The 26,828-nt window shown below is 42.2% G+C and overlaps 1 protein-coding gene across 1 annotated transcript; it reads left to right on the forward strand.

The window, feature by feature from the left end:
- Nucleotides 1-789: 789 nt before the first annotated feature.
- SHISA5 (shisa family member 5) lies at nucleotides 790-26,805 on the forward strand. The gene is made up of 7 exons (XM_085590188.1): nucleotides 790-798; nucleotides 1,256-1,548; nucleotides 6,501-6,578; nucleotides 7,731-7,787; nucleotides 21,060-21,175; nucleotides 21,478-21,696; nucleotides 23,748-26,805. Exons 1-7 carry the CDS (start codon nucleotides 790-792, stop codon nucleotides 23,822-23,824), a joined length of 849 nt encoding a protein of 282 aa, XP_085446314.1. The 3' UTR covers nucleotides 23,825-26,805.
- Nucleotides 26,806-26,828: the final 23 nt, after the last annotated feature.

Raw genomic sequence — 26,828 nt, forward strand, 5'->3', positions numbered from 1 at the left:
CTCATGGAAAGCAACAGAATTTCTCCACTTCTGTCAATGTTTACTTGTGTGCAAATACGACAACAACCTACTTGATACAGTTCTTGAGCTCACATACAACCTTCAGGTTAGGTATGGAAAACAATCCACAATTCACACATGCATTTGGTTATAGCATTGGTGGAGCTCAAGAAATAGCCTTTTCCTAGAAACTACCTTGGGAAAGCTCTTGAATTTGGCAGATCCTCCTAGTCACAAGTCTGGACCTACCCAAGATTTTGGCATACACTGCACCTGTAATCTAAGTCATGGTCAAGAAACTGTTCTGGCTCTTCAGCTGGATCCAAACAGAAGAAGAATTTGCCTGACATAAACAAGGGATTCTGTGTGGAAGAGGCCTGTGCCAGCCTCTGGATTGCTGACTATTTACCTCTGTCAATGCTCCCAAGTCATCTCCTAACACACCTGAGGTTTCTCTCCTGTGAGCAAGAGATTCTGCAATATACTAGGAAGCAGGTAGGGTAGGGGAAACTGAAACCTCTCCTTGAGATGCCTTCTGGAAGGCCTCAGAGGATGTCTTGTGAAGGAAAAAAGGCAACCAAAGGGAAGTACGGAGCAGAGGCCATTTACCCTCAGAAACTGAGAAGAGGGCTGCTTCATCAATCCTGCTGTAGCACTGTTTTGATCCAGAGGCAGGAGCTGTCCCTAGGGGAAGACAGACGACAGTAGGTATGGGCTCAGGTGGAGTACCCAGGCAGCCAGAACCTTTCCTCAGCCAGTATCAGACAATGCCTGGACAACAATCAGACAATGGCTCAGGTACAACCAGAATAGGGAAAAGGAATTTGAAATCCAGCCTTGAAGAATTGAGGTCTGAAATGCAACTCAGGATCAGGATAGAAACCTGAACTTCCCAGAAGTCCGACAATAGGAGGTGTGTGACGCTGCTGGGAGTGACTGCTTCCTTCAGCTCCTGCCTTTAGAGTGTTCCCAGTGATCCTCTTTTACCAGTCACCTTCCAAGCCAAACTCTGGTACTTGGGATTTTCTCACCAGCCTTTCTGTATTTTGCTTGGCCTTCCAAGGCTAGGGCATGACATAACTGCATTAGCTAGATGCTGACAGAAGCGATTCATTCACGGAACAAGCACTTTGGCAAGCCTGGATGTGGCATTTGTTGTCATGGTGGTGATCAGTCACAGGTTGGAGTCGATGATCTTCAGAGGACTTTTCCAACCTAAATTATTCAGTGATATTGCGATGAGGTGTTCCCTCAGGGAGAAAGAAACCGTCAAGCAACAGCGTCGGGGAACAGGAGCCGCAGCCGGAGGAACGGAGAACAGAGATCGGGAAGCGCGGAATGGGGAACTGAGACCGGGGGTCGGGGGCCGCCTCAGCGCTGTCCCGTGCCGGGCCCGCCCCGTCCCGCCCGCTGCCCCTGCCGCGTCCCGCGGGCCGCCCCCTCCCTGCGCGCCCGGGGCGCGGCCGCCCTCCAGCGCTGTGTGGGGGTGGGCTCGGCCTCGGCCTCCTCCGCCTCCTCCTGCTGCCGGCGGCCGGTGAGCGCGGGAAGGTGCGGGAGCGGGGGGCTCCGGCGTGGCTTTCGGAGGCCGAGATCACATCCCCCGGGGAGGCCCGGTCGAAGCTCCCGGCGTGGGGAGCCCCAGGCTGTGAGCTCAGCACTCTCAGCTCTGCCGCCTGTGCCGGGGCGGGGGCTGAGGAACGCGTGGTGTTGGGGACACGGGAGCCGTGGTGTTGGGGGACGCGGGAGCCGTGGTGTTGGGGGCTGAGGAGCCGTGGTGCTGGGGGCTGAGGAGCCGTGGTGTTGGGGGCTGAGGAGCCGTGGTGTTGGGGGCTGAGGAGCCGTGGTGTTGGGGGCTGAGGAGCCGTGGTGCCGGGGGCACGGGAGCCGTGGTGTTTGGGACACGGGAGCTGTGGCGTTGGGGGCTGAGGAGCCGTGGTGTTGGGGGCTGAGGAGCCGTGGTGTTGGGGGCTGAGGAGCCGTGGTGCCGGGGGCACGGGAGCCGTGGTGTTTGGGACACGGGGAGCCGTGGTGCTGGGGGCTGAGGAGCCGTGGTGTTGGGGGACACGGGAGCCGTGGTGTTTGGGACACGGGAGCTGTGGCGTTGGGGGCTGAGGAGCCGTGGTGTTGGGGGCTGAGGAGCCGTGGTGTTGGGGGGCTCGGGAGCCGTGGTGTTTGGGACACGGGAGCCGTGGCGTTGGGGGCTGAGGAGCCGTGGCGTTTGGGACACGGGAGCCGTGGCGTTTGGGGCTGAGGAGCCGTGGTGTTTGGGACACGGGAGCCGTGGTGTTTGGGGCTGAGGAGCCGTGGTGTTTGGGGCTGAGGAGCCGTGGTGTTTGGGACACGGGAGCCGTGGTGTTTGGGACACGGGAGCCGTGGTGTTTGGGGCTGAGGAGCCGTGGCGCCGGGGACACGCGGTCCCGGCGGCGGCGGGAAGTGCCCGCACAGGCACAGCTGTTTTGGGGCGGAGTTGGGTTCGCTGAGGGAAAAGTTTTGCTGAAGTTCGGTGGGTTTGTGCTGAGCCGTGGTGTCGGCCAGCAGGGGCTGCGAGACCCCATCTGATGATAGGGCCTGTTGGTAACTAAGGTATTGCAATGATGTACTAAAGTGGCTGCGGGTTATTCTTGAAGCATCCAGTCAAAAACCTTCACTTTTTCACCCCCAATACAGTACATTCTACCATTTTACTGGAAGATAATAGAAGCACTCTGAGGTGTTAAGTGGTGATATCACATAAACAACATACTTATGTAAGCTTGTTTGATGACTGAGTTCATACATAAAATTCTATTATTGATAATTTTTTTTTCAGCAGCCCAATCTGTTGCTATTTTGTTGTGCTTAGAGGATGGACCATGTGGTCTTCCCCAGCTTTGTTAGAAAGAGCAGATGTGATCATAGAACTTAGCTGGTGAGGTCTCAGAGAAGGAGAAGCACTCTTTGTATTTTATATATCAGTGGTATCACTTGATCAGAGAGATCAAATTCTGCACAAATCTGTGCAGAAAAGTTGCTTGTGATACACAAGAAGACATTGACTTGGTCAGAGTAATCCAGGATCCCAGTTTGTTGGGGGGCTGAGCTGAAATCAGTGTGGCTGATGTAGTCAGAGTTTTATCTGTAAGTACTTCAAGGTATGAGCACTAGAAAAAGGATTCTTTAAGCTGACTCACTGCGCAGGTGCTATAGCTGTAACTGTATGCAAGTTGCTCTTGAATAAATAGGGGTGGAAGTTGGTATTTATTGCAGTGATTGGGGACTGGGTGGGGAGAGTTTGGCAGCTCTGCTCTTGAGATGGAATTTGGTCAGCCTTTAAAGGTTTTGTGTGGTACTGATGGTGTGAAATTACCACGCTGATGCCCTCCAGGATAGGAGGAACCCGTCTAACTGGATTGTGTTGGGTTCGGACTGTACCTGTTCTCAGGTGATTCAAATAATTAAACCATCAGAAGACCAGCTGGGGAAAAAAGTGCCATCAGATGATCAGTCGATGAGCTGGAGTTGAGGAAGAGTCTCATGGATGCCACAGGGGATGGAAGAAGAGAGGAACAAAGTAGAGGCACCAAATTATTCTTTAGTGTGCTCGGCCCTTGGTCGCTCAGCTCAGCCACCTAAGAACTGGCCTAGACCTTTGGTTTGCCTTGCTATTTTATTGTGCTGCAGTAGTACAATTGTGAGATAAAGGGAGGAATTTTGTTGGTTGCCTTGCTGTGTAATTTCACAAAGTATTTTGGAGTTGTGTTATGGGTAAAAATTGACCCAGCCAAATTAAAAATGAAAAAACAATTTTATTATAGCAGTCGAATTCTATCTGAGCCAGCCACAAAGAAGAGGACAGTGCCGAGTCTGGGCTTGGTGCTGGGTGAGACACAGGTTTGACTGCTCCAGCAGAGGGTCTCCTATGCCACACACCACCCTCCCAGTACGAGTGCTTCTTATAGGGATTGATTTGCTTGAGGCCGGAATTTCAGCAGTCAGCCTTTTCTTTCCATTCAAAGTCCCATATATTCATAAAGTCTCTTTTTTAATGTGTTGAGCTGAACAATCCAGTGTCCAGGAGCGATGGGCACTCCTGATGGAGTTGTGGGAACATAGTATTAAGATGTATCCCCCTGGATGGTTCCAGTGATTCCAATCTTGGGTCATTGCCGAGACTATCATAGCTGGGAGCTCCTGGATCACCTTGAGAAACGACCCATCTCCAGACAGGCTACATGTATTAACTTGTAAATGAGGTTTTATTGGGAGCCATTTTCCACATATGTGGGACAATCCCCAGTGCCGACTTGTACATCTTCTTAATAATATCAAATATTGCATACATATCACTACCGGTGCAAATTATCTTTATTACATATAACAGCTGTTATTTTTAGCTACCTGTCATTTCCTTGTTAAGGATAGAGGAAGGAGGGAGGAATCAGGTGGCATTAGGTGTCTGCAGAAGAAAATTTTGATCGACCATGTATAAGCATATGTAAAGCTGTAAAATGTACTGTGCTGTGGGTACAGAAGTTCCTTTCGCTTTCTGTTTAATGACCCTCCATGTTTAAACTCTTAGAAGATTTTTGTTTTTCTTTTTATAGTTGGCTGTGATACCTAAATATTTTTATATTTTTATATATTTTTCATGTATTTGCAACATTGTAGGCTGTTGATACAAAGTTCTAACTTCTAGTACTTTTCCTGTCCTCCTTCATAGTTTACCAAACCCTTACTAATACATTCTTGAAATTCTGTTTAGTCTTGCCTTTAGCCTAGCAAGGACACTTTGTTTTGCAGCTTATATCATAGACACAGTACACAGTAAAGTGTAGGATAAAAAAGAATTGGGGGCAGCTCCAATGGGGCAGAACCCAGGGAGAAATGACCTAATCAGCTGCTCTTCTAACTGGACAATATTTGATAGGTATACTGATCAACCTTATAAAAATACAGAAATACTGTATTGTGTGTGCATATCACCATATTGTTCACCATTAAGGCTGTCAGTTTAAGACTTGCATTTATATTATCATCACTGTTTGGAAAAGGTTTGTGTTTTATTCCAGGCAACAGTATTCAGGTATTTTTTGATGCCATGGAGTGAAGACTGAATTTTCAGATGTTGAAGTCAATTTAAATATTGTCTTTGCCTCTTTTTGTTTGCTTTCTCTTAACACCTACTTCTGAAGGATTTTGAGTTTTTTTGGATGGAGTGTGGTTTAGGAGCAAGATATCAGGCTATGCTTTGATAGGAAGGAAAATGATAAATAGAAACCAGCTGCAGCATTTGTCACTAAAAAATTAAGTGATGTCCTTTTTGGGAAATGATTTTTGCTTAAGCTTTGAGAAGTATTTTTTGTGGCAGTTAAAAGCTTTTAATATGTGATGCTGATGGTGCAGTTACACTGGCTTGGAAGGGCAAAGAGAGAAAAAAGCCAGTCTCTTAAGGAATGCAGTTCTGACAGGTGTGGGATATTCCCTAAGGGAGCCATTCTGGTACATGAACATCCCTATTGATTGCTACTGGAGCTGCACCAGGTGATGCTTGCAGTGGGAATGCTACTGGACTGATTTTAGTTCTAAGATTCTGTTGTATGACATCTCTGTTTTGTGCAATGGATGATCAGGATTAGGATTTTCTTTGAAGTAAACAAAGCAGCAGGTACAAATAACCAAGTCTCTCGGAAATCCCAACCTGCAGTGAATGCTGTGGTGTTGTATCTTTTTCATCAAGTCAAATCTCTAGGAAAGTGTAACATTTTATTCTAACTGATTTTAGGGCCTTTTGGTATTTTTAACCGTTTTGGCAATTCATGTTGCTTTTTGAGTTTTTACAGTAATTTGGTAGCTACTATCAGATATAGTGAAGAAAGTAACACCAGCATCTCATATTTTCATGCAGTTTAGTGCTTACAGAGGTGCTTGATGAAGATGAGATAATCTGTGTGTAAGAAGTATTTGCCCTTGCTGTACACAAAAGGAAATACTTGGTTTGTAAGACCTGACCCAAGTACTTTCAGCATATTTGAATGTTAACTTAGGTGGTCTGATTGGGATGAGAAGAAAGACTTTGCGTGATTATATTGTAACTCTTCTCAGTTCTGGGTGAGGATTGTCAGGCATATACTGGTTGTTTTGGCAAAGTACAACTTGCAGAATCCTGTCCTGATTTCTGCTGTGGATCTTGTCTGGATCGATACTGCTTCTCTAATGTATTCCTAAAATTTGATGAACAAAAATTCCAGTGCAATCAGCTTAATGTAAGTTATGGGGCAAACTGAATGTATACAACACATTACAATTCTGTCATCAAATGACAAAAACACGCTGTTGAATGGTTAAATCTTCCTAAAGGACCTTTCTCTTTTAGATCTGTATCAGATTTGTCAGGGATCAACATTAATGCTTGTTACTTACCTGTAGAAAGGGAATAATGAGATGGATAAATTAATACATGAACTGATATGTGTCTTCTTGATAATTTTCAAATACTTACACTCTGTTTAATTTTTCTGAAGATCTTCTGATGCAGAAGACCCTCTGGAAGCTGTAAAGAAGATCACCGAGGAAATGAGGAAACTCACATCCACCAACTGGTTGGGATGAAGCTTTAATATGCTTTTTTTTACCTTTGTGGGAGGGCTTCAAGGCCTGATACAATATGCTTTGATGTTTGTTAAAATGATGGTCATTGTCAGTATCACTATATCATGTGGAAAGTCCTTGTCATTGAAAGCTTAACTTCACACTTTAGGATGCTCAAGGACACCAGACAGGTACCACTGGTACCTGCTCCACATGGAGAAAGGCATCCCAAAGGAGCAGAGAGGACACACTAAAACCAGCTATTGTGGAGTTATTACTGTAGTGACAGAGTGGATAATGTGGCAAATTGCCAGGTTTGCTGTGGAGAATGAATGAGGCTGGTTGAGCACAAACTTAGCTGAACCACTTGCTTATCTTGCATCTGGCTCAGGCAGGGCTTAACACTGAAGGATGTCTGGGGTGAAACACTGGCCTGAGCTTGATGTTGTCTCTGTGAAGCACAGAAGAGCACCCACATTCCTGCAGGGAAAGCAAGCATCACTCACTCCCCTTTACCCAGGCATAAGAGGACTTGTTCAACATACAGATCTGTTCCTTGGAGGCCATGACGATGTGCAGTAGTAGTGTGGGAGCAAAGACTGTCAGAGATCCTTACCCAGGTGGAGGAGGGAGTGACACTGAAATGTCACACTTCTTTTCTGCCTTTGGTTCAGTTTGAAGGTAACAGAAACCCTCAGAAAACTGGTGCTTTGTTTTCTCCACGTGGAGGATGAGAATATGGCCCCACTTGGTGGACAAATTGCTGTGCTTGCTCCTCTCTCCTCCCCAAAGCAGGGATGCCTGTGTCAGAGCATATCTGAGTAAAACTAAGCTTAGTTAATGGTGAAGGTGAGCTTAGTAAAATGCTGTATTTGTTGATTTTTGTTGTTAATCACTGTCTAGTTACTTGGGGATAATGCAGTAAATGCATTTATCTACAGCTGCTCCAAATCTATGTATGGTCTGTTTGGTTTTGGATTTTGCAAAACTGCCTTGGGAGAGTGCTGTCAGGCTATTGTCAAATCCATACATTTAGCACCACAGGCAACAAAAAGAATTTCTCATTTTAGTGTACATTACCTTTCATAAGCACTTGAAACTTAGCTAGGTAACTTGAATAAATGATAAATTCAAATTTTTTGAGATTAATTCACTTGTTACAGGATCTCCGACACGGATATTTTTGAGGATCCCGATGATTTCGGCTTTTCTGGCCTCAGGTAAGCCATGCAAGCTTTTAAAATGGGATTTGTGTAGAGATTCTTCATTGTGTAATCAGGATGTGTAGACCTGGCAGTGCTGGATTAACAGTTGGACTCAGTGATCTTAAGGATCTTTCCCAGCCTAAATAATTCCATGATTCTGTGCTGCTAGAATACAAAAATAGAAATACTAATTTGTGTGTTAAGAATGTGGAGCACTCAAAATTGTGTGTGTTGAAAGAAGGAGAGACATGAGGAAGAAGCTGGATATTGCTATTTAGACCATAACAGTCTCTTTATATAATAATCTGCATCCTCCCTGCTGAATAGGAGGTTGAAGCATTGGCACAGAATCACAGAACAGCTGGGGTTGGAAGGGTCTCTGGAGATCCAGAGGACCTCTGGAGGCAGGGTCAGCTGGAGCAGGTAACATAGGAATGTGTCCAGGTGTGCCTTGAATGTCTCAAGACGGGAGACTCCATGCACTCTCTGGGCAGCCTTTTCCAGTACTCTGCCATTCTTAACATAAAGAAGTTCTTCCTCATGATGAGGTAGGACATCCTCTGTTTTAGTTTATGGCCATTTCTCTGTGCTTTGTAGTCTCAGAGAATCCATAGTGGCTCTGGAAGAAAATCTGCTTTTGTTTGAAGTATCTCCTTGGTGTTCTAGCATCTTTTGCAGTTAGTTTCTATCAATGTTTCTCCATCTGTTTCAAACTTGGGAAGAAGTGAATTCCTTTAAGCCTATATTGGTGATGACAGGAGTCCTGCTGTAAAAAAATGTGCCAGTTTTTCACAGTGCAAAAGGTGATGAAGAGAGGGCAGGGATTAATCACAGAATGTTACAGGGTTGGAATGGACGTTAAGGATGATCTATTCCCAGCCTCCCCCTGCCGTGTCCAAGGACACATGTCCCACTTACTGAAGGCCCATTCAACCTGGCCTTGAACACTGTCAGGATAGCAGTTCTGTTGGCAGCCTGTTCTAGTGCATCACCACCTTCACAGTAAAAAACTTTCTTCCTAATAGCCAACTTAAATTTCCCCTCTTTCAATTTGTATCCATTACTCCCTGTCCTGTCACTCTAGTTCCTGACAAAGAGCCCCTCTCCGGTTCCCTGCAGCTCCTTCAGACACTGGAGGGTGCTGGGAGGTGTCCACACAACCTTCTCTTCTCCAGGCTGAACAGCCCCAGCTGTGCCAGCCTGTCTCCTTAGGGAAGGTGCTCCAGCCCTCCTATCGACATCATGGCTTTCCCTGGACTCGCTCCAACACTTCCGCATCCTTCCTGTGCTGGGGCCGCCCGAGCTGGCGCAGCTCTGGCTGATGGATGTCTGTCTCTGCGTGGGTTTGGGCGATCGGGAGCGCGGCGGCGGCGCTGGGGCTCCCCTTTAAGGGGCGGTGCGGGCGCCGTGACGTGCGCGGGGCCGGGCGGCGGGCGCGGGGTGAGCGGCGGCGGCGAGCATGGGGTAAGCGCGGCGGGGCTCGGGGGGGCTCGGACAGGACCCGACAGCTGCAGGGGGAACCCGACAGCTGCAGGGGGAACCCGCCCGGCCTTCCCGGAACCTCTGGCGGAGCGGGTTCAGTACCGGCTGCGAGCGGGGCCGTACGAGCGGCATCGCCCGCGGGGGCGGCGGGCGGGGGTCGGGGCCGGCGGAGCCCCCGAGCTGTGTAAGTCCAGGCACATCTTTACCTGCGGGGGAGGAAGGAGCCGCGCTAAAGGCAATAGGCACTGGCATGGTGGTGTGAATGGGGTACCTGGATGTCTTGGAGCCGTGGTCTCTTTTGGCGAGGTCTCTTCGACAAGGAGGAGGATTTAATGTAACAAATGTTTTGGAGGAGGGATGCCCCTTCTCAGGTAGGGTGATCTTCTGTCTTCAGATGTGTGGTTCCGGTACAGCAAGCATGAGCCTTATCTTGAAGTCAGGGCTTCCTCTTTGTAAATGGCAGAAAAAAAACATTTAGGAAGGAGCAGTTAAATTGTTTTAATTATCTTTGTTTTCAGCTGTGGAATATTTAAAAAGAGAACCATGAATGTCTCAGCTTGAGAAGATAGGTGACTTCTCCTTTCCTTTTCAATTACATTGCAGCTTTAAAAAAAGTGTTGTGCAACGGCCTAGACTTGACATCAAACTTACTTTCTTGTTAGGCAATTTTATTAGAAAGGTGGTAATTACTCACAGGAATACTGTCCTTGAAAAGCCACCTGGATATGACTGGAGGAAAACCACATCTCAGGACTTTCCAAAATTACTTATGACTGAGCTGTCCTATTTCAATACTGGGTGTTTCAATACTGGGAATTGTAGTGAATGACACAGTCTGTGACTGCAGCCAGTGGGACACCAAGTAGGTTTTTGTTTAGTTACATACAGTGCCCGGGGTTTTGTGTTGTGTATGTTGAGGTTTCTATGCTTTTTTAACCAAGTAGAAAGCTGAATTCCTTCTAGAAGAGTTGCCCTGCTTCCTTGCCTGCAAGGTATACTCCACCCTCTCTCTCGGTGCCAATTTCTTTTAAAAGGCAGGTTTTGCCTTATTTCTTGATGACTATGTTAGTTTAATTCTTCACTGTGTGGAGAGAAAGACTGATTCAGTTAGAATATTTCTTTGTATCTCCAGTAAGATAAGCATTCTCTTTGAACAGTTTGTAACATGTCAGGAAACAGAAAGGGCAACTTTAGTGCCCTGTTCTTTCTTAGGAGTTGCAAATATTACTTTGACACTGCCCTTGAGAAGGAGGTGATGATTTCCTGGCTTTATGGGTCAGAAAGTGTTTAGTTCCCCATTCTTGAATCAGGCTGATTTCTAGGTTGAATTACCACCCTGGCACACTGCTCACAAATCCTCTCTTTTTAAGAGAACTTCCCCTTTCTGAGGGCAAGACACAAACTACCTGTGGATTTGCCACTGGACTCTGGTCTGGGTGTTTCTTCTCCCTGCTTGGAAGTCCTGCCACAATTACACCCTAATTCTAAGGGGCAGGGTTAGGGAAGGGCTACGGGTGGAATGTTTGTTTATTCTTTGTTGTCTTGCCCAGCTGAACAATTTCTAGTTTGCTTGTACTTTTGCTTTTTGCTGCATTTATTGTAGGCCTTCTGCAGAAGTGCAAGCAAAGCACCAGTTTTCATTAGGTTTCGTTTTAGTATCATCCTTTGCTATTAATGTCTTCCTGCATTTCTATTGAGTACCAGATGCTGTTGAGGTAGGCGTGCATTTTGGGCAATCCTTTTAAGTGTATTTCACATTGCAAGAGGTCCATACACACAAATTGCACTCCATTGGAGTGTGTTAATAATGCACTTCTAAGTACTTGAAAGCATTTTGCTTCCCAGAATGCTGCATTTGGAAGCAAATGTAAGCATTCTAGGAAAATTATAAAAGTCAAGGTTAACTCAGATTCAGGCCTTTTGCTTTGTTGATCAGTCCTTAAAGTTCACATGGAACTTTTAAGTCAGGGTGTAGGCATAGGTTTCATACTGCTGAACTTGATACATTTGTCACCATTTTTCCTTGACCATAAGTGATTTTTCCAATTTCTGCTGCTAGTGAATGCGTTGTGGCAAAGGTTTACTACTGGAAGGTGTTTCAGGATTTTTCCCCCCCATTTTAATTGGATTACTGACTTTTCCCATGTTTTACTCTGGTTTCAAAGATGGATTGTGAGTAATAAGGTTAATTTAGTTGGTTCCCCCTTTTCATTCTGCTATATGTAGTATTCTTATTTTAAGAAACTGTGCAAAAAGCAGAGCACTGATTCACCAGGACAGAACTTGTTATTATTTTCATTGGTAATATGATTACTTAGCCTTGGTATGCCAATTTTCCAATAGTGATCCTTACTGGAAAAGGAAATTAGATGACTCATATCCACAATTCAACTAATTGTGAAGTATTTGAGTGTTTAAGGAGGTGGAGCAATTCAGAACATCTGTATCAGAGTTATAGAAGAAAATAATGTAGTTGGAGCAGCTGATACTGGGCTTTTTCTAATTGGAAACAAAACTTCACATACACAGTTAATTTGGCTCTGTTTCTGAATTAATTTCTGCCTGTAAGTTACAGCAGATTGTGTAACAGGTACAGTAATGCTTGAGGAAAGCTATTCCTCCTTATGAGAAGGGGAGGCAGAATGTCCATCCTCCTGGAAAGTTTTGGCCGGCAGAGACAGACCAGCCTTGTTGAATGGGGATGTGCTCATTTGGGGTTTGAGCCATGTGTTGTCTTGTGGCTTCCTTGTCCTTTTGTGATACAGAGAAAATCCATGCCTGGTTGAAATGTGGCATCTGCAACAGGCTGCTGCAGGCTAACCTGGCAAAACCAGCATATTTCTAACAGTGAAAGATATGGTTATCCCGATTTTCTTTGTCTGGTTTAGATATTTTCAAGCCTATATTTTCTCCACAGACAAGGTCAAAAATGCTGTGATATTGAACTGTGCCCAGTTTCTCCTGCTCTGCTATCATTAACAGGGACTCCAGTTCACATATTCTGGTGTTTTGGATACTCCAGGATCTGTAATAGGTTGCCAGTGGTAAGAAAATAAATAATGAAGATAATTACAGAATTGTTAGGGTTGGAAGGAGCCTCTGGAGATCATCTAGTCCAGCCCCCCGCTCCAAGGCAGGGTCACCTGGAGCAAGTTACATGGGAATGTGTCCAGGTGGGTGTGGAATGTTTCCAGAGGGAGGACTCTGTGAAAATTGGAAAAAAAACTTCTAGAAATGTAAGCAGTCTCTGTTTAATGAGCAGAGGATTTCTTTTCCAGTGTTGGTCCTTGATATTTCCTGTAATAAATGGGTTAAACTGCATACAGCCCATTCTGTGAGGCTCATGTTCAAGCACAGGCTAATCTCACCAAGGAATGTAAGCTTTTTGCCTGGAAACAATCGAGACTTGGATTTGAAGCTACTTAAAGAAATGTTTTAGGCTTTTTACTAGCCTGAAGAGTAAACATCAACTTGCACAATTAGCACTGGTAACTTGCATTGCATTTGGTTTTGTGTTTTCACTGTGTTCTTGCCGAAAAAGCTGCTTGAAGGTGGCAGACAGTTATGAGTTGTGGTCTCTGCTGCTATAGGCACTTAGGTTTCATTTCCTCAGGAGCCAGGCAGGAAGGAGAGGTTGAAAAATGCTGCCCTGGCACATGAGGCAGATGGGCATGGCTGGGTTAGCATGCCCTGCTCACCACAGAGGGCTGTGTGACAGCAACAGACAACCTGAGCATACAAACACACAGCAGGATTGATCACTTGGATTTTGTTCAGGAATTAATTTTCCTGTGGCTATGTGCTTCATTGACTTGTAGGTACCTGCCATGGTAGAGTGTTCCCTCTAGCTGTGAGTTTTGCTGTGCCTCTGCGTAACTCTGAAAACAGTAAATTTTTAACATACAAGCTGACTCTGGAGAGAGGTTTCAGGCAGAGTAGCCCTCAGAAAGGGATCTTATAGCTCAAGAAACAGAGAATTCTTTAAAAACGTGTTTAAAAGATCATTATGGCTATTTGTTAGGATCTGTAAAAATTTGAGCATGTGAGTTCCAAAGGTAGCTCCAGCTCTGCTTTTTTGTATACTGCCATGAAAAAGCCATGGCCTGAGATGTAGCTGGATATATTTGCCACAGATTGTGTTTGTAGATGTATTATGGGAGGAGAATACCCTCAAATTGGCCGGCCTTTTAAAACTGCAGCTGTAGGATCTTCTGTGAAATGGACAAATTAGTTAAATTTCAGGAAATTACCAATTGTGTAGAGATTGGCCTTTTGACAAAATATTTGTTTCCAAAACATTTTATACCATTCATTTTTGATGTGATACACCTCTGTTTTTATTTATGATCTCTGGGTCTCAATTCCACAATTCCACTGAGAGGTAAACTTAAAAACCACTTTTTTTTTTTTTTTTGTTTTTTTTTTTTGTTTTTTTTTTTTGTTTTTTTTAGGATGTGAAATGCATTAGTCATCAAAGTCACTTTTGTGACTCTTTTGGTGAAGATCTCATTAATAATCAATTCCATTTAGAAGAGGTAGTGGTTGGCCAGATGTGACCTCTGCTGCAGTGGTCTGTTCTTGTTTGTACAGTGTTAAATTTTCCTTGATCCTTGTGCTGGATGAGTAATATTCCAGAAGAGAAGGGGAATGTGGGGCAGTCAGTTCATAGTAGTACAGGATAATTAATTTATGTAATTTAAACATGGCTTCTGTCTGAACACAGTGTTTGGAAATTTTATATATGGGATGATGCATGAGTAATGTGGGTAAAGAAAAAGGTGTGTTTCCTGTAAAAGCTGGGTTATAAGGCAGGCAAAGCAGGTGGGTGTAACCTAGTCCAAACTTCCTTTTACTGCAGTTCCAGTGTGTTTGGCAATTCATACATCAGGTTTCAATTTGCCAAGAAAAAAATAATACTTTAACTCTTTGGCCAAGTTGGTTTCCAATTAGTTGCTTAAATCTGCTTCTAGAATTAGTATGATATTGGCAGTAGCAAATTAATAATATTGCAATTTTTGTGTATTTGAAGTTTATTGAAATTTTTTTGTAGCACTTAGTTGTTTTTTTGTTTCGTTTGGGTTTTTTTCAGTTAAACTTGTTCTGTTAATTCAGTTAACCATCTAAGAAAAATCCTTCCCATTGCCAAATTTGAATTTGGGTGTGGGGGGAACATCCTGTGTCCTTGAAGTGGGTGGTAGGAAGGGAACTAACTCATGTTGTTTGCCTTAAATATCTGTCATCATTCGACATTATCTTTTTGCCACTAAAGGAACATTTAAAATTTATTTACCAATTACAGAAGCAAATGCCTTTAGTTGTGTTTAAGGACAGTTTGTATGCTGAGGGTCCAGTGGACTGAAAATTATCTGGGGGCCTGCATGAAGCTGAAGTGTTAATTCTTGCACAGTGATGAAAGACTTCAGTCCCTCTGAATGCAGCCTTGGCTTTTCCCCTTATGTGCATATTTTAATGTATCAGTTACTTATAGCAATAACTCTGTTTTCTACAAAGTGTACAATAATAGATTTCCTGGCAAACTTCACCAGAAAATTGTATTTTTAGTATGTATTACAAAGATATTTATATAAATAGACATATTTAGTACAAGTGCACTCTTTAAGGACCAAGAAGAGATGCTTGTATACATATTCCATAATAACCTGTTGGATCAGGGTGTCAGATGTCTGAGTATGACCACAAACTCCAGGAAGCTGCCTCCCTGCCACTTTCTCATAAAGGCTGCTTAAGAACATGTTGTGCTAAACATGTTATTTTTTAAAAAAATATAATTTAAAAAATGTAAATGTAATATTAAAAAACAGTAGTTACCTTTATTTCCAGTAGGTCTTTGTGTATAAAATTGAAGTTTATTATTTTGGGCTTAAAGTAATCCACATCAGATTCCTATTTGAACAAACAGCTAAAGGCTCCATTCAGCACATATTTAGGAAACTTCCTCCCATAAGACTCTTGCCTTTTCTTTTTCTATAGCACTCTGGCAGTTGTGGAGTTTCTTGCTTCCCATGGCATTATTTTAGCTCGTTTCTCAGGCCAGGGCTGGGTCCCTGGGCTGTGCTCAGCTGTGGGTTCTGGGGGATGCAGCTCAGGGCTGTTGGTACTGCAGGTAAACAAAGCGGTTGTTTTGCTGGGGCTCCTGTTGCAAACTCTCCTTTTGGGAGTACCCAGAAAGAGTTATGGAAAGTAGTGCTGAGTTTTAGGGGTTTTTATTTAATATGTGTTCCTGCTAGAGTAGTTTGCAATTAATGATAGCTTGAGCTGCTGCTGCTCTGAGGGGTTAGTCAAAATAAAGTGAAACCCTTTTCACACTACATGAGATATTAATTAAGGGACTGTAGGTGGGCAGAACCCCAGAGAGACACTCTGAAGTGCTAATTGAGTTTACATTTGTCTGAAACACCAGATAGCACAATCTCAATCCACACTTCGCTGCATTGCAGAGCTCTAAAATGACTTTGCAGTTACTCAAACATGCCAGTCTGATGAAGCAACTAAGATTTTGCGAAGTTGAAGCCATGTTGCTCAGTCTGAGTCTTAGGCTGCCTGTTGCCTACCACAAGAACCACTTAGAAACTTCCTGATCATGTAGAGATCCTGTTCTGGGGAGGTGGCCAAGGCTGCACCAGCAATTAATGTGATTGCACCTGGACTAGAAAGCTTAACTGTGCTGTATATTCTGATTGTCTGCTTGTGCTGAAGCTCCTGGCTGTGCTAAATTAGGCTGGTCCCTCTTGCAAGTGTTAAAATCAGGCTAATGCTTTCCTGTGAGTTTGCTTTCCGAGTAATAGGAAATTTTTTCATTTACTCTTTAGGAAAGTGGTCCTTATGTTTTGAATTTTTATGCTAAAACATTAAACTGAGTAACTGTGTTTCTAGTAAAGTTGTAAAACCTAATCCTTCTGAAAGGCTCTTGGGAATTAATATTGCTTTTTTTTTTTTTTTTTAAGAAAAAGGATTATTTTCCCGCTAAACTTCACAGGCAGTATGTGGCATTGTATGGTTGTGACTGAAATGTTCGTTAAGCATCTCTCTCTGGGGACTTGTTTGGTCATGCCCTACACCTGAGTCAGGGCAAACTTGGATGTTTACCATTCCATCATGTTTCTGGGAAATGGATCCTTTTCTGGAGCAGTAAGGAATGACATGCATATACTCAATTTTTAATTTTACTTTTAGGAATGGCCTGAATTATCTTTTGAAGTCTTTCCAGACCACCCTGTGTTACAGCTATAACTCATTAATTGTAAATGTTTGTTTTTATAAGCAGCAGTGCTTTTGAAAAGAGCCTTGTCAATGTGTTTCTCAAAGCATAGAACAAATCTTGGAATAGATTAAAACTTGCACAATAAAAGGGCTGCTTAAACGAATTTTTCGTAACTAGGTGGTCTCATTGTTCATTTGGAGACTTTTTTCTGTTTTAAGACAAAATTTCTAGTGTGTCCTACTCACATGAAGGCACAGATATGTGAAAACTTCCTTTGTATCAGCTTACAAAGTGTTACTGACTTAAGTGAGTTTATTAAGAGTTTAAAATACATTGTTGGAATCGAAACTTTGCTATTTGAAAATGCTTTAAATAAATTCTACATTTTTTTTCCATTTGACTGTTCAAAATCAACATCTCTAATATGAACAACTGCCTTGAGAATTAACTTCTACAAATATTATTATTTATATCCTGGCCTTGGTTCTCAAGTTTTAAGATGTCCATTGAATTCAATCCTGAAAGGGGTAAAATAGGCAAGTAATTCCCTTTATGTGAGGTGATAAATATTTTGAATAATTAGACAGCTTTAAAGGTGAGTCTGTGAGACATTCTCATTACACATACACTTCAGTGCTTTCCAAGGGTGAGAGGATAGGGGTGGAAGTGGAGGTAGGGCAAGGCAGGAGAGAGGAGGTGGTAGGAAAGGGCAGGACATTATCTCTCCATTTTTACTAAATGGAGTAAATCTCTCCATATTTGCTTTCCCTTACATTTGCTGAGAAGTTGTAGTTTGTCACTGCTGCAGTTAAACTTCGGTTAGGTTTGATTTTGATTTTGTTTTTTATGAAATCATTGGTAAAAGTTCACTTTTCTGTGAAGAGAGAGAAGCAGGAAATGTCAGTGAATGAGCTCAAGCTGTTTATAACTGTGCTTTATTTAGACTATGGTATATATATAACGTGGGAGTCTGGAAACCTGAATTGTGACTGACGCCAGCCGAGCACTCTGAGCTGGTGCTGTGGCCACCCTGATTTCTGCACTCAGACGTTTGTTTGCAGAATCCAGGGGTCAGGTGTGCTTTTGGTTTTGGTTGGCTTTTGTTTTCTCATGGTTAACCATTCAGGGGAAGAATCTGTAAGCAGCAATCCCTCATGTTTGTTCTTTTTCATTTATGTACAATGCTAAGGGTAATTAAATTATCATTTAATGTGAATATGGCTTTTCCCAAGTATTTTAAAGCCCTCTAGGCAGATTCATCAGGTGAAAGCAATCAAATTAAGCAATTTTTGTGTAAGAAGAGCGCACACTGGAAGAGTCTTGATACAGTGCCTGGAATGTGTTGTCTCCTGAAAGTTAGAAGATTCACTGAGTAATGTATGTTGAGCACCATTCTGACTTCACTTGACTATCATCCCTTAGTGGAAGCCTTCCTGCAACTTTTTCAGTAGTGGGATATCACTTAAATTCTCAAGAAGTGCTCAGTCAGTACTCCTTGGGCAAGTAAAAAAGACATTTTTACAGAAAGGTAGTGACTGACCATGCAGAAATTCTGAAAGAGTATTGATAGTTTTGATTGTCAACAAAAATACTTAGAAAACAATTTATTTTTGAAGAACTCCAGTGTTGAAAGAGAGTGTTGATTACATGAATTACAAGTTCACAGGACTTACTGTTTTTGCTGTAACTGTCTCCCTGCTTTGTGCTGTTCTAAAACATTAACCTGCAAGAGCCCAAGCACTGGCAGGAAAATTACCTGCTGTGAAGTAGGTGATAAAAATGCCCGGCAGTAATCAGTTGTTACACTCCTTAAAGAACTGTGAGAAGAGCCAACTCCTCTCTGTTATTTTACTTGCGGGATTGTCTCTGAAAGCTTGTAATTTTGGTCTGCAGCAGTCAGACAGTGTTTCAGTGGGTAGGAGTGGATCACAGTGTTTGCACACACAAACACAGAACTCTAACCTATATACTTGACACACCTGCACTTCAAACATGTGTCTCCATTTAACTCTTCAAAAGATGGGTGCAAAATGTCCTTGTGTCGTGGTTGTGTCATTTTGCCAAGGACACAAGTGATGCAAGTGCACAGGGCGTCTCTAACAACTTGGTGAAGATGAGGACATGGTGTGTTGGTTTTTTAGCGTTGCTTTTGTTGCGTTCCTTATTAGAGGTAGCAAATAGGAGATACCTGCTCCATTGAGCAGAAAACTTTATTAAAAATAAACAAATGGAGGCCATGGTTGGTGTTTTTATCTGTTGATGGCCATCAGCTTGGCTGCAGATGGGCTTGTGCTGTTTTCTCATATCAGAAATTAATTTAGTTGTGAAAGATAAGGGGGCTGTACCAGTTTCCTGCTGCGCTTGGTAATTTATGATAAGTAAATATTTCTCCACTTTATCTCAGTTTTTGTGGTATCTTTGATTCTGCCCAGCCTTTGCTAAAGTTCTATGAAGTTTGTTGTCTGTACAAATGAAGAATTTTAGTTGTCTTTGTCAGTCCTAATTTCTTTCCTTGACACAAGAATTTCTTTCTTTAGCATAGTTCACTACAAAAAAGGTGTTTTTCCTTTACTGGGGTAAAAACCCGAGGAAGTACCTAGAAGACTTCTTTACTTTGTCTCTACTACTATTGCTGGAGAGTGACTGTGTATAATGGAAGGAATGTCAGCTTCCCTAGTGAGAGAGCTCTTTCAGGGTTGGTCCAGAAGTGGAAACAAGAGGAAGGAAAAAAGCTCCACAGAAAGTATCAGAAATTGCAGTTTACATTTTTTGTCCTGCAGTTTCTGAAGGTGTTAGTTTGTCACAGGTATTCTTGCTGTTTGTTGAGAACACTGGAATCAGGATCATAATTCAGTGTATGAATTGAGTGCAGTTCTCTCTCTTCTCTTGAAATCAGATTTGTATTTTGCTTTTTACACCAGGCTTGAAAGAAATGGGATTTTTTGGATGATGATGAGCTGGCTGTGAACTTACTGTGCTGAAGTGAAGCTAGTGTTCATGAAGATTAGAGGCCACTTAAAAGCTGGGTGTTTAGAAGTGTGTGTTTAGGTTAGCATCTCAAAAATGTTCTGTGCAAATAAATGGGGCAAAACATGCATGTATTCTTCAACACATTATTTTCACCTTTACATCCTGTGGTTGTGCTGCAGTAATCCATTTATTTTCCTGGCAGTGTTTCTGACATGGTTCCTGTGAGTTCAGGAGGTTGCAGCAGTTCCTGCTTCCTGTATCCCATTCAGTACTTCATGGCTGTATCCATAGTGCTGTATTTAGTGCTTCACAAAATCAGTGCTCAAGTCAGATACAGCTACAGTTTCATAAAATCGTTGTTTTGAAAGAGATTTGATTCAAGCTTTTTCTTCTAGCTTTTGCAGAAACAAAATAAAACTGATGCACCCTCATTGAAGGGGAAAGAATGCATTTTAAATTTATCCTTTTTTATTTATCAGTGCTCAGCTTACTAAGGGTTAAGTTGCTCTAGAGGACACTGAGGTGAGGTCTTTTAAATCTGGGCTAGGGATAAAGCATTTTGCAATTCTTTTTGTCAGTGATTTTACCTTCCAGTGTCACTGATACTCAAATGCAATTTTCACATTTGGTGGGTGTTTGGTAGCGAAGTGAAAATTGCTGGATGCTGTGGAGATTTTTTTTTTTGTTGTTGTTTAAAGCTGTTAACAGGAAACTGAGCAGGGGAAAAAAACCAAAGAGAACTCTGTAGCCAAAATCTCTACCAACAAACAAAAACAGGATGGATGTGAAACTGGCTCTCTGGTCATTATTTTAGAGCTTGTTGTTCTTTAAAACTGATTTCCTGCAATTGTTACTAAAACTGATGCATGGTGTGTTTTCTAAGAAATAAGAGTGCTGGAGACTGGCTTCCATGAAAGATGGGCTTTATTGATTTCAGACAGTAGGAAACAGATAATTTCAATTAGCACTTTAAAGGGAATTGTCACTGGCTTTGCTCTGATACTTTTTCTTCCCTGGGTGGTAAATAGAACTTGTAAAGCTTCGAGAAGTAACTGTTTTTTTGCCTCCATCATTTGGTGCTCATTACAGAAGTCAAAGCTGTTGTAATCTCTGGTCTTCCCATAATAAATTTGGGAGTTTTAGGCAGTGTTTCTATATCCCATAATCTAGCCTGGCATACTTGCTGTTGCAGAAAAGTCATGATTTCAGTTCTTCCTAACTGTGCGAAACATGGATTCTAAAATACCTGTTTACAGTGGCCAAGGAACCTGCCAAGAATGATTGTTTTGAGTTTGGGACTGGGAAGTCTTAGGGAATGTGGAAGAATGCTGTCACCCTGACAGATGGGCTGCTTCATTTTGGGCATGCTCTGAACCTGTGTGTTCACCCTAAAAGAACAATAGTCACAGACTAAAATGAGTGGGACCAAAGACCCCTTGTCAGGGGTGGTTCAGCTTCCCCTGGCTTAGCAGACCTGACCACCTGCAGCATTGCCTTGCACAGTTGTTTTTTTAGTCCAATAAATACTGAGAGATTGGAGGTAGAGCAATGTGTTTGCCGCAGGTTTGGTTAGGGAATGACTCTTACCAATGCTGGTGGTCTCTGTCTTGCAGTTTTGGAGCCATTACTGCCATTGGAGTTACTGTTTTTGCAGTAATTGTCATTACTATTATTCTGTGCCTCACCTGTTCCTGTTGCTGTTTGTACAAAGCATGTCGAAGACCACGGCGTAAGTAGCTCTAAGTTTATTTTCTTTTTCACATCTTTGAAGAGGATTTTTTTTAATTCCTCATGTAAAATTGTGTTTCTATAAGAGGTGAAAATACTCTGCTCAGAAGTTGCAATACCTAAATACTAAAAATAAGCATTTAAGCCACTTCGGAATGTGAAGTTGCAGAGGGATGTTTTAGAATATTTTCTGAGCATTTAAAAGTTCTCTTCCATCCCACCATGTGGGGGAGTCTGGGAGTCATTTGGGGTTTTTGTTTAGGGACCACCAGCATTAACCACGTTCCTTTTCCTTGCTTGTAGCTGTGGTGACCACCACTGCCACCACGACAGTGGTTCACTCTGCCTATCCCCAGCAACCAGCAGTGCCACCCAGCTACCCAGCAGGTCCATACCAAGGCTACCAGCCCGTGGCTGTGCAGCCCCAGCCGGGGATGCCAGCGGCTCCGTACCCTGCTCAGTACCCTCCCCCTTACCCCATGCAGCCAGCAGGACCCCCAGCTTACCATGAAACTGTGGCAGGTAAGGCAGCACCAAGTGCTTCTTCATCTCCTAAACAGCTAAAGAGACAGCTGCTCTGGAGAAAATCTTATGTTATTTGCATTTATTATTTTCTGTGGTTATGTTAATGCAAATGTAAACAAATTATGTAAAACTCAGGTTGTGGTGGATGCTGCTATTCACTCTGGTGGAAATTTCCCTATCACTGTGTTAAGCATTGCCAGAGGAGGTGTGAGCTGGAGCTGTACTGGCAAGGTTTGGCAATGTGTGGGACTGTCAGCAGATCCAGTAGAATGCTTTACTAATTCAGCTGACATTTAATATTAAAATCAAAGTCAATTAACATACATATATATGTATACATGAGTTGGTTGTTTCCCCGTTCCCTTTCTAATCTAATATCTGTGAGCTCTATTCTATAAGAGCATGTAGTGACAGGACAAGGGGGAATGGATTTAAACTAAAGGACAGCAAATTTAGATTAGTTATTAGGAAAAAATAAATTGTTTAATGTATGGTTTGTGAGGCCCTGGCACAAGTTGGCCAGAGAAGCTATGGACACATCTCTAGAAGTGTCCAGGGTCAGTTTGGGTGGAGCTCTGAACACCCTGGTCTCATGGAAGGTGTCCCTGCCCATGACAAAGGGATTGGAAGGAGAAGTCTCTTGACAACTTGCAGGTAGAATTATCAGAATCATTTTTGTTTCAGCTTTCCTTCTTTCACAGCATTGTTTTCATGCAGCCTTATTGTTGCAATGACTAATTCCCACTTTTGCTAGTAATAGCTGTTCTCTGAACAATTGGCTCCAGACTGCTCAGAGGGGCCAAAACTAGGCTTTTATCTGTACGATTTTCAAGTTCTCTTACAAACCTCACTGGTCATCCTTTTAAGTAACAAAGTATAGTCCTGACTAGTAGATAATGCTCTTAGAAAGTAACTTCTAGGACAACTTTAATATAAAATGGCTTTTCATGGTGTGAAAGATTTGCAAACAGTTAGAAATTTTACATTACTAATGTGCAAACCAGCCCCACATGTGAAAACACTGACTTGGCAGGACTGTTGACTATTTTTTCTGTTATAAATGCCAAAGAAACTGTGGGTTTTACAGGATTATGCCAAAGTGCTTTGGCTTCATCTTTTTCATATGAGGGAGACAATAAATTAGTCATTTCACTTTTGCTCGCTCGTTTCTTAGTTTTAAAACAGTTGTTTTGTTTTGGGTTTTTTTGTTTGTTTTTTTTTTTTTTTCTGGGAACATCCTAAAGCACTTTCCATGTTGGCAGTTGAAAATGCCTCACAGTGAGAGTTCTTTCCTGTTAACCAAGGAGCAGGCTGTTAATTAGGTCACATGCCAGGAGAGAATACCTGCTCTGCCACACAGGAGCTAAACCCACTCACTTTACAAGATCAGCAGAAGATAACTACACTTGCACTTTCAAGGGATCTGATCAGGTGCTACTTGAACAAACTTGTGCTGTTGGACAGAGCTGAAAATGGAGATGCCACTTGAGAGCAGCATTTCTCAGAACAGTAGAAAATAAGGATCTATTCCAAGGGATGCACATCTGGTATAGAAGTCAAACTCTTTCATGTGCTCAGTAGTAGTGGGATATTTTTTCCCTATTATTTTACTTCCTTAATTAATTTTTTGACACTTCACAGGAAAACATTTTCCCTGCAGGAATCCTAAGATGATTTCTCTAGTACTTTTACCAGTATTTTTTTTTCTCAGCACACTTTCAGGTATATACTCTTGTATGTGCACCCCTTACTTCCACTGACTTTTTTGGAGCCAGATTTGTTCCTTTTTTTCAGACTAGATTCTCCCCTAAAGGCTGCTCATGTACACTCAGCATCAAAAAAGCCCCAAAGGCAACAAGAACAAAAGTTTTTGTTCTTGCTCTTCTGAAATGCAGATGTCTTATGAGTGACCACAAGCTGTTTTCAAGTCCAATTAAGATTCTGGCTAAGTTAAACATCTTAACTGTGTGCTCAAAACAGATCTTGCCATTTTATATAAAATTTGTACATTTTACAAATTTGTTTTTTCTTGTGTTTTGCTTTTGCAGCTGGTGCTGGAGCCCCTTACCCCACCCAGCCCCCTTACAACCCTGCTTACGTGGATCCTCAGAAGCCCACCTATTGAAAAGCTCTTCTGCTGTGCTTCTGCATACAAAATATAATTTTGTTCTGTTTACACTATGTACCTATACTATATTTTTCTGGAAGACAACCATCTTTTGTTTAAGTAGAGTGAAAATCAATTCAGTATCTTCTTTTTTTTAATGCTCCAAGGAAGGAGTATTTTTCTTGCAGAAGTTAATTTATACCTCAAGCAAATAAAAAAAGAGATTTTGCTCTAGATACAATGAGAGAAGCGGGAAGAAAGTATTTCAGAAATACAGAACCACAATGCCATTTTCTGTACAATAATTTTGAGAGGAATGGTCTAATACGAATATTGTCAAATACCCAAAGCTGTAGCAATCTTTTGCACAGTATTAAAATGTAAAAACTTAACCTCTAAGAAACTACCTGATACATGTTATGTAAGTTCTGCCTGTTTTGAAGCTACTATTGTTAGGTAAGCTACCATTTAATACATTTCATTTATCATTCAAAAGGGAATTCTCCTGTTTTGCAACATATTTACCTTTGGTAAGGGATAGTAAACCATGTTTAATTAGTTCTAAATAGCATGAGTTTGTTATTTCCTTGTTTTCTATCCCAATTTTAAGGTTTATAAACTGTGCCTCCATAAGGTGTTATAGCTAGAAATCAACAGACTTGCTGCCACTTAAAGGACCAAATAGATCAAAAGCTGAAACCCTGAAAATTATTCATAAAAATTATTGGATGAGTATTTCTTGTTCAGGTAGTATTGGACAAGCTTACTTCAGCCATCTGTTGTTGATGAGTTTGGAATTAAAATCAGCCTCTTAATCACATGTTAAGCAGAGGTACCTTGGCAGCATTCATTCCTGCCTCATCACAGAGAAGGAATTCTTTTACAAGAGGGATGGGATGTCAGCAGAAAATTGAGGTTTTCAAATGCTCAGGGTTTTTCCACTGTCTCTAGTGGGAGCTATAGGTGGCAGGAACCTAAGAATTGCAGACCTTTAGAAATCCAGTCTGCACTGGAGTAACAATGTGCAGAGTGAGGGGCCACAGTGGGCATTAAACCTCCCTTTTGTCTTCAACATTCCCATAAAGCTGAGCAGAAAATGAGAAATCAGGCAAAGAAAGGATTTGGTCACAGCCAGGTAATATATTTTTAAGAAGGTAATGCTTTCAGTCATGAAACATCTTGAGACATCCTCATGACTGTTAATGCTGCTGGGGCTTTAGGCTTTATGAATCTTTCATTGCTCAAACAAATAAGGTGGGGGGTTTCTCACTGTCCTCAACAATTCTGTCTTTTCCAACATTGAAATGCAATTTGTTGTTAATCCTCATAGAACTATGTAGTTATTTGCATGTATCACTGTGACATAATTGGTGAAAGCATTTTAACATATCTTTTATACTGATTATATTTTTTAGAGAGGCCATTGAGCCATTTGTCCTGTGATTCTACATTTGGGGTATATTATCATTTGGTGCATTGTTTTACCTCACAGAGTAGATGGAAATTGCTGCTCTCAAAGGCAGCCTTGTTCCTTTTCCTCATTTTTTGAGTCTATTTCTTAACTATTCCAATTCTTTTCTTAAGAAAGTTTTCAGGGCATTTCAGAAGAACATTGCTGAAAGTTTTTACACTGGGGTTCATGACAGCCTGTGCCCCTCTGTTAACACATTTCTGAGTGTTGAAGTTAGTAGCATGATATGGTGCCAAGAGGCACTTACAGGGCATGTATCCATGTATCCTGTGTCTGTGTGTTCCTCCTCTTTCCTGCCTTGTCAGCTGAGGAATTGGGCAAAGCTTCATTAAACTGTCAGATGTTACATGGGATGAAACAAAAAAAAAGGATGGTGTCTCCTGTATGGAGGAGGAAGTATTGCCTTAGAAATCTGGAATGTTTCTGTGGGAGAGCACTGAGTAACTGCAGAAATAAATCCTGTTCTACAGATCCTACCCCTGGTGTTTATTCATGGAGAAAGAGGGCAGAGATTGTTCCAGCAGCTTCGTTAGCCTGTGTAGAGCCAGGCCAGGGAAAGCACAGGTACAGCATCCAGTGTGGGGCTTCCTGAGGTTATTACTGTGTCCTGCTCTTCCTGTCCCCCACCTGGTGTGAGTGACAAAGGGAGCAGCTCATGGCAGTCACAGTGTCATGTTTGGGTTGTGAGAGAAATCTGCAGTTTCATGGCAGGATGGCTCAGCCATTATCCTTGAGGAGATGGGAGGAAAGTAAAATGGCAGCAATAACAGACTTTCCCAAATACAAGGTTTTGGGGTGGAGGCTGTACAGAACAAACAGATAGTCCTGCATTGCCACTGCTCTGTGCGTGGTGGTGGGAGATGAGGGGTAGGGTTAAGGAGCCTGAAAATTGACACCTTTCCATCAGTGGGTATGTATGAATGATGACTATATACAAGTGAAGAGATGAGTCATTAATGTACAAGGAATTGCCTTAGCAGTACTAATTCAGTTACCAAACTTACTGAAAGAAAATGGTCCAGCTCACAATTAATCAGATTGTGATTAACTTCTTACTGTTAGTGCATTAATCATCATTAACAATGAGGTGTAGGACCAAATTTTATTTGGCTCTTGCCTGGCAGCCTTGTTGAAGCTTGTTTTCAAATACTGATGAGAATGGGATGGTTACAGAAAAGATGGAGATGATCCATAAGTTTTCAGTTTAAGCACTGCTGATGTGTCAGTCCCAGTAGCTGTTGCCTTCATGTCCCATTGTTCTCCACAGTGCTCTAGGGAGTGGGGAGGGAGCTGAGAATTTAAATGGTGATATATCTCATTCTTTTTTTTTAATTCTGTAAGTGCCTTTGTTTCAGAAATGTTTTGTGAAATTAAAGACAGTAGAATATTGAATTTACTAGATAACCATTGTTGCTTTTGTTACATACTGTAACCTCGCTTTCTATGTTGTTTGTAGGTTAAACATAAGTATTCAAACCAAATGGCATAAACTCTATGCACCTTTGTAATAAATTCAGTGTTTGAAGTACATTCTGTCCACTTGGTTTTCTT

Source organism: Lonchura striata, chromosome 12, assembly GCF_050655825.1.
Source record: "Lonchura striata isolate lonStrDom1 chromosome 12, ASM5065582v1, whole genome shotgun sequence".
In the NCBI taxonomy this organism is placed as follows: domain Eukaryota; kingdom Metazoa; phylum Chordata; class Aves; order Passeriformes; family Estrildidae; genus Lonchura; species Lonchura striata.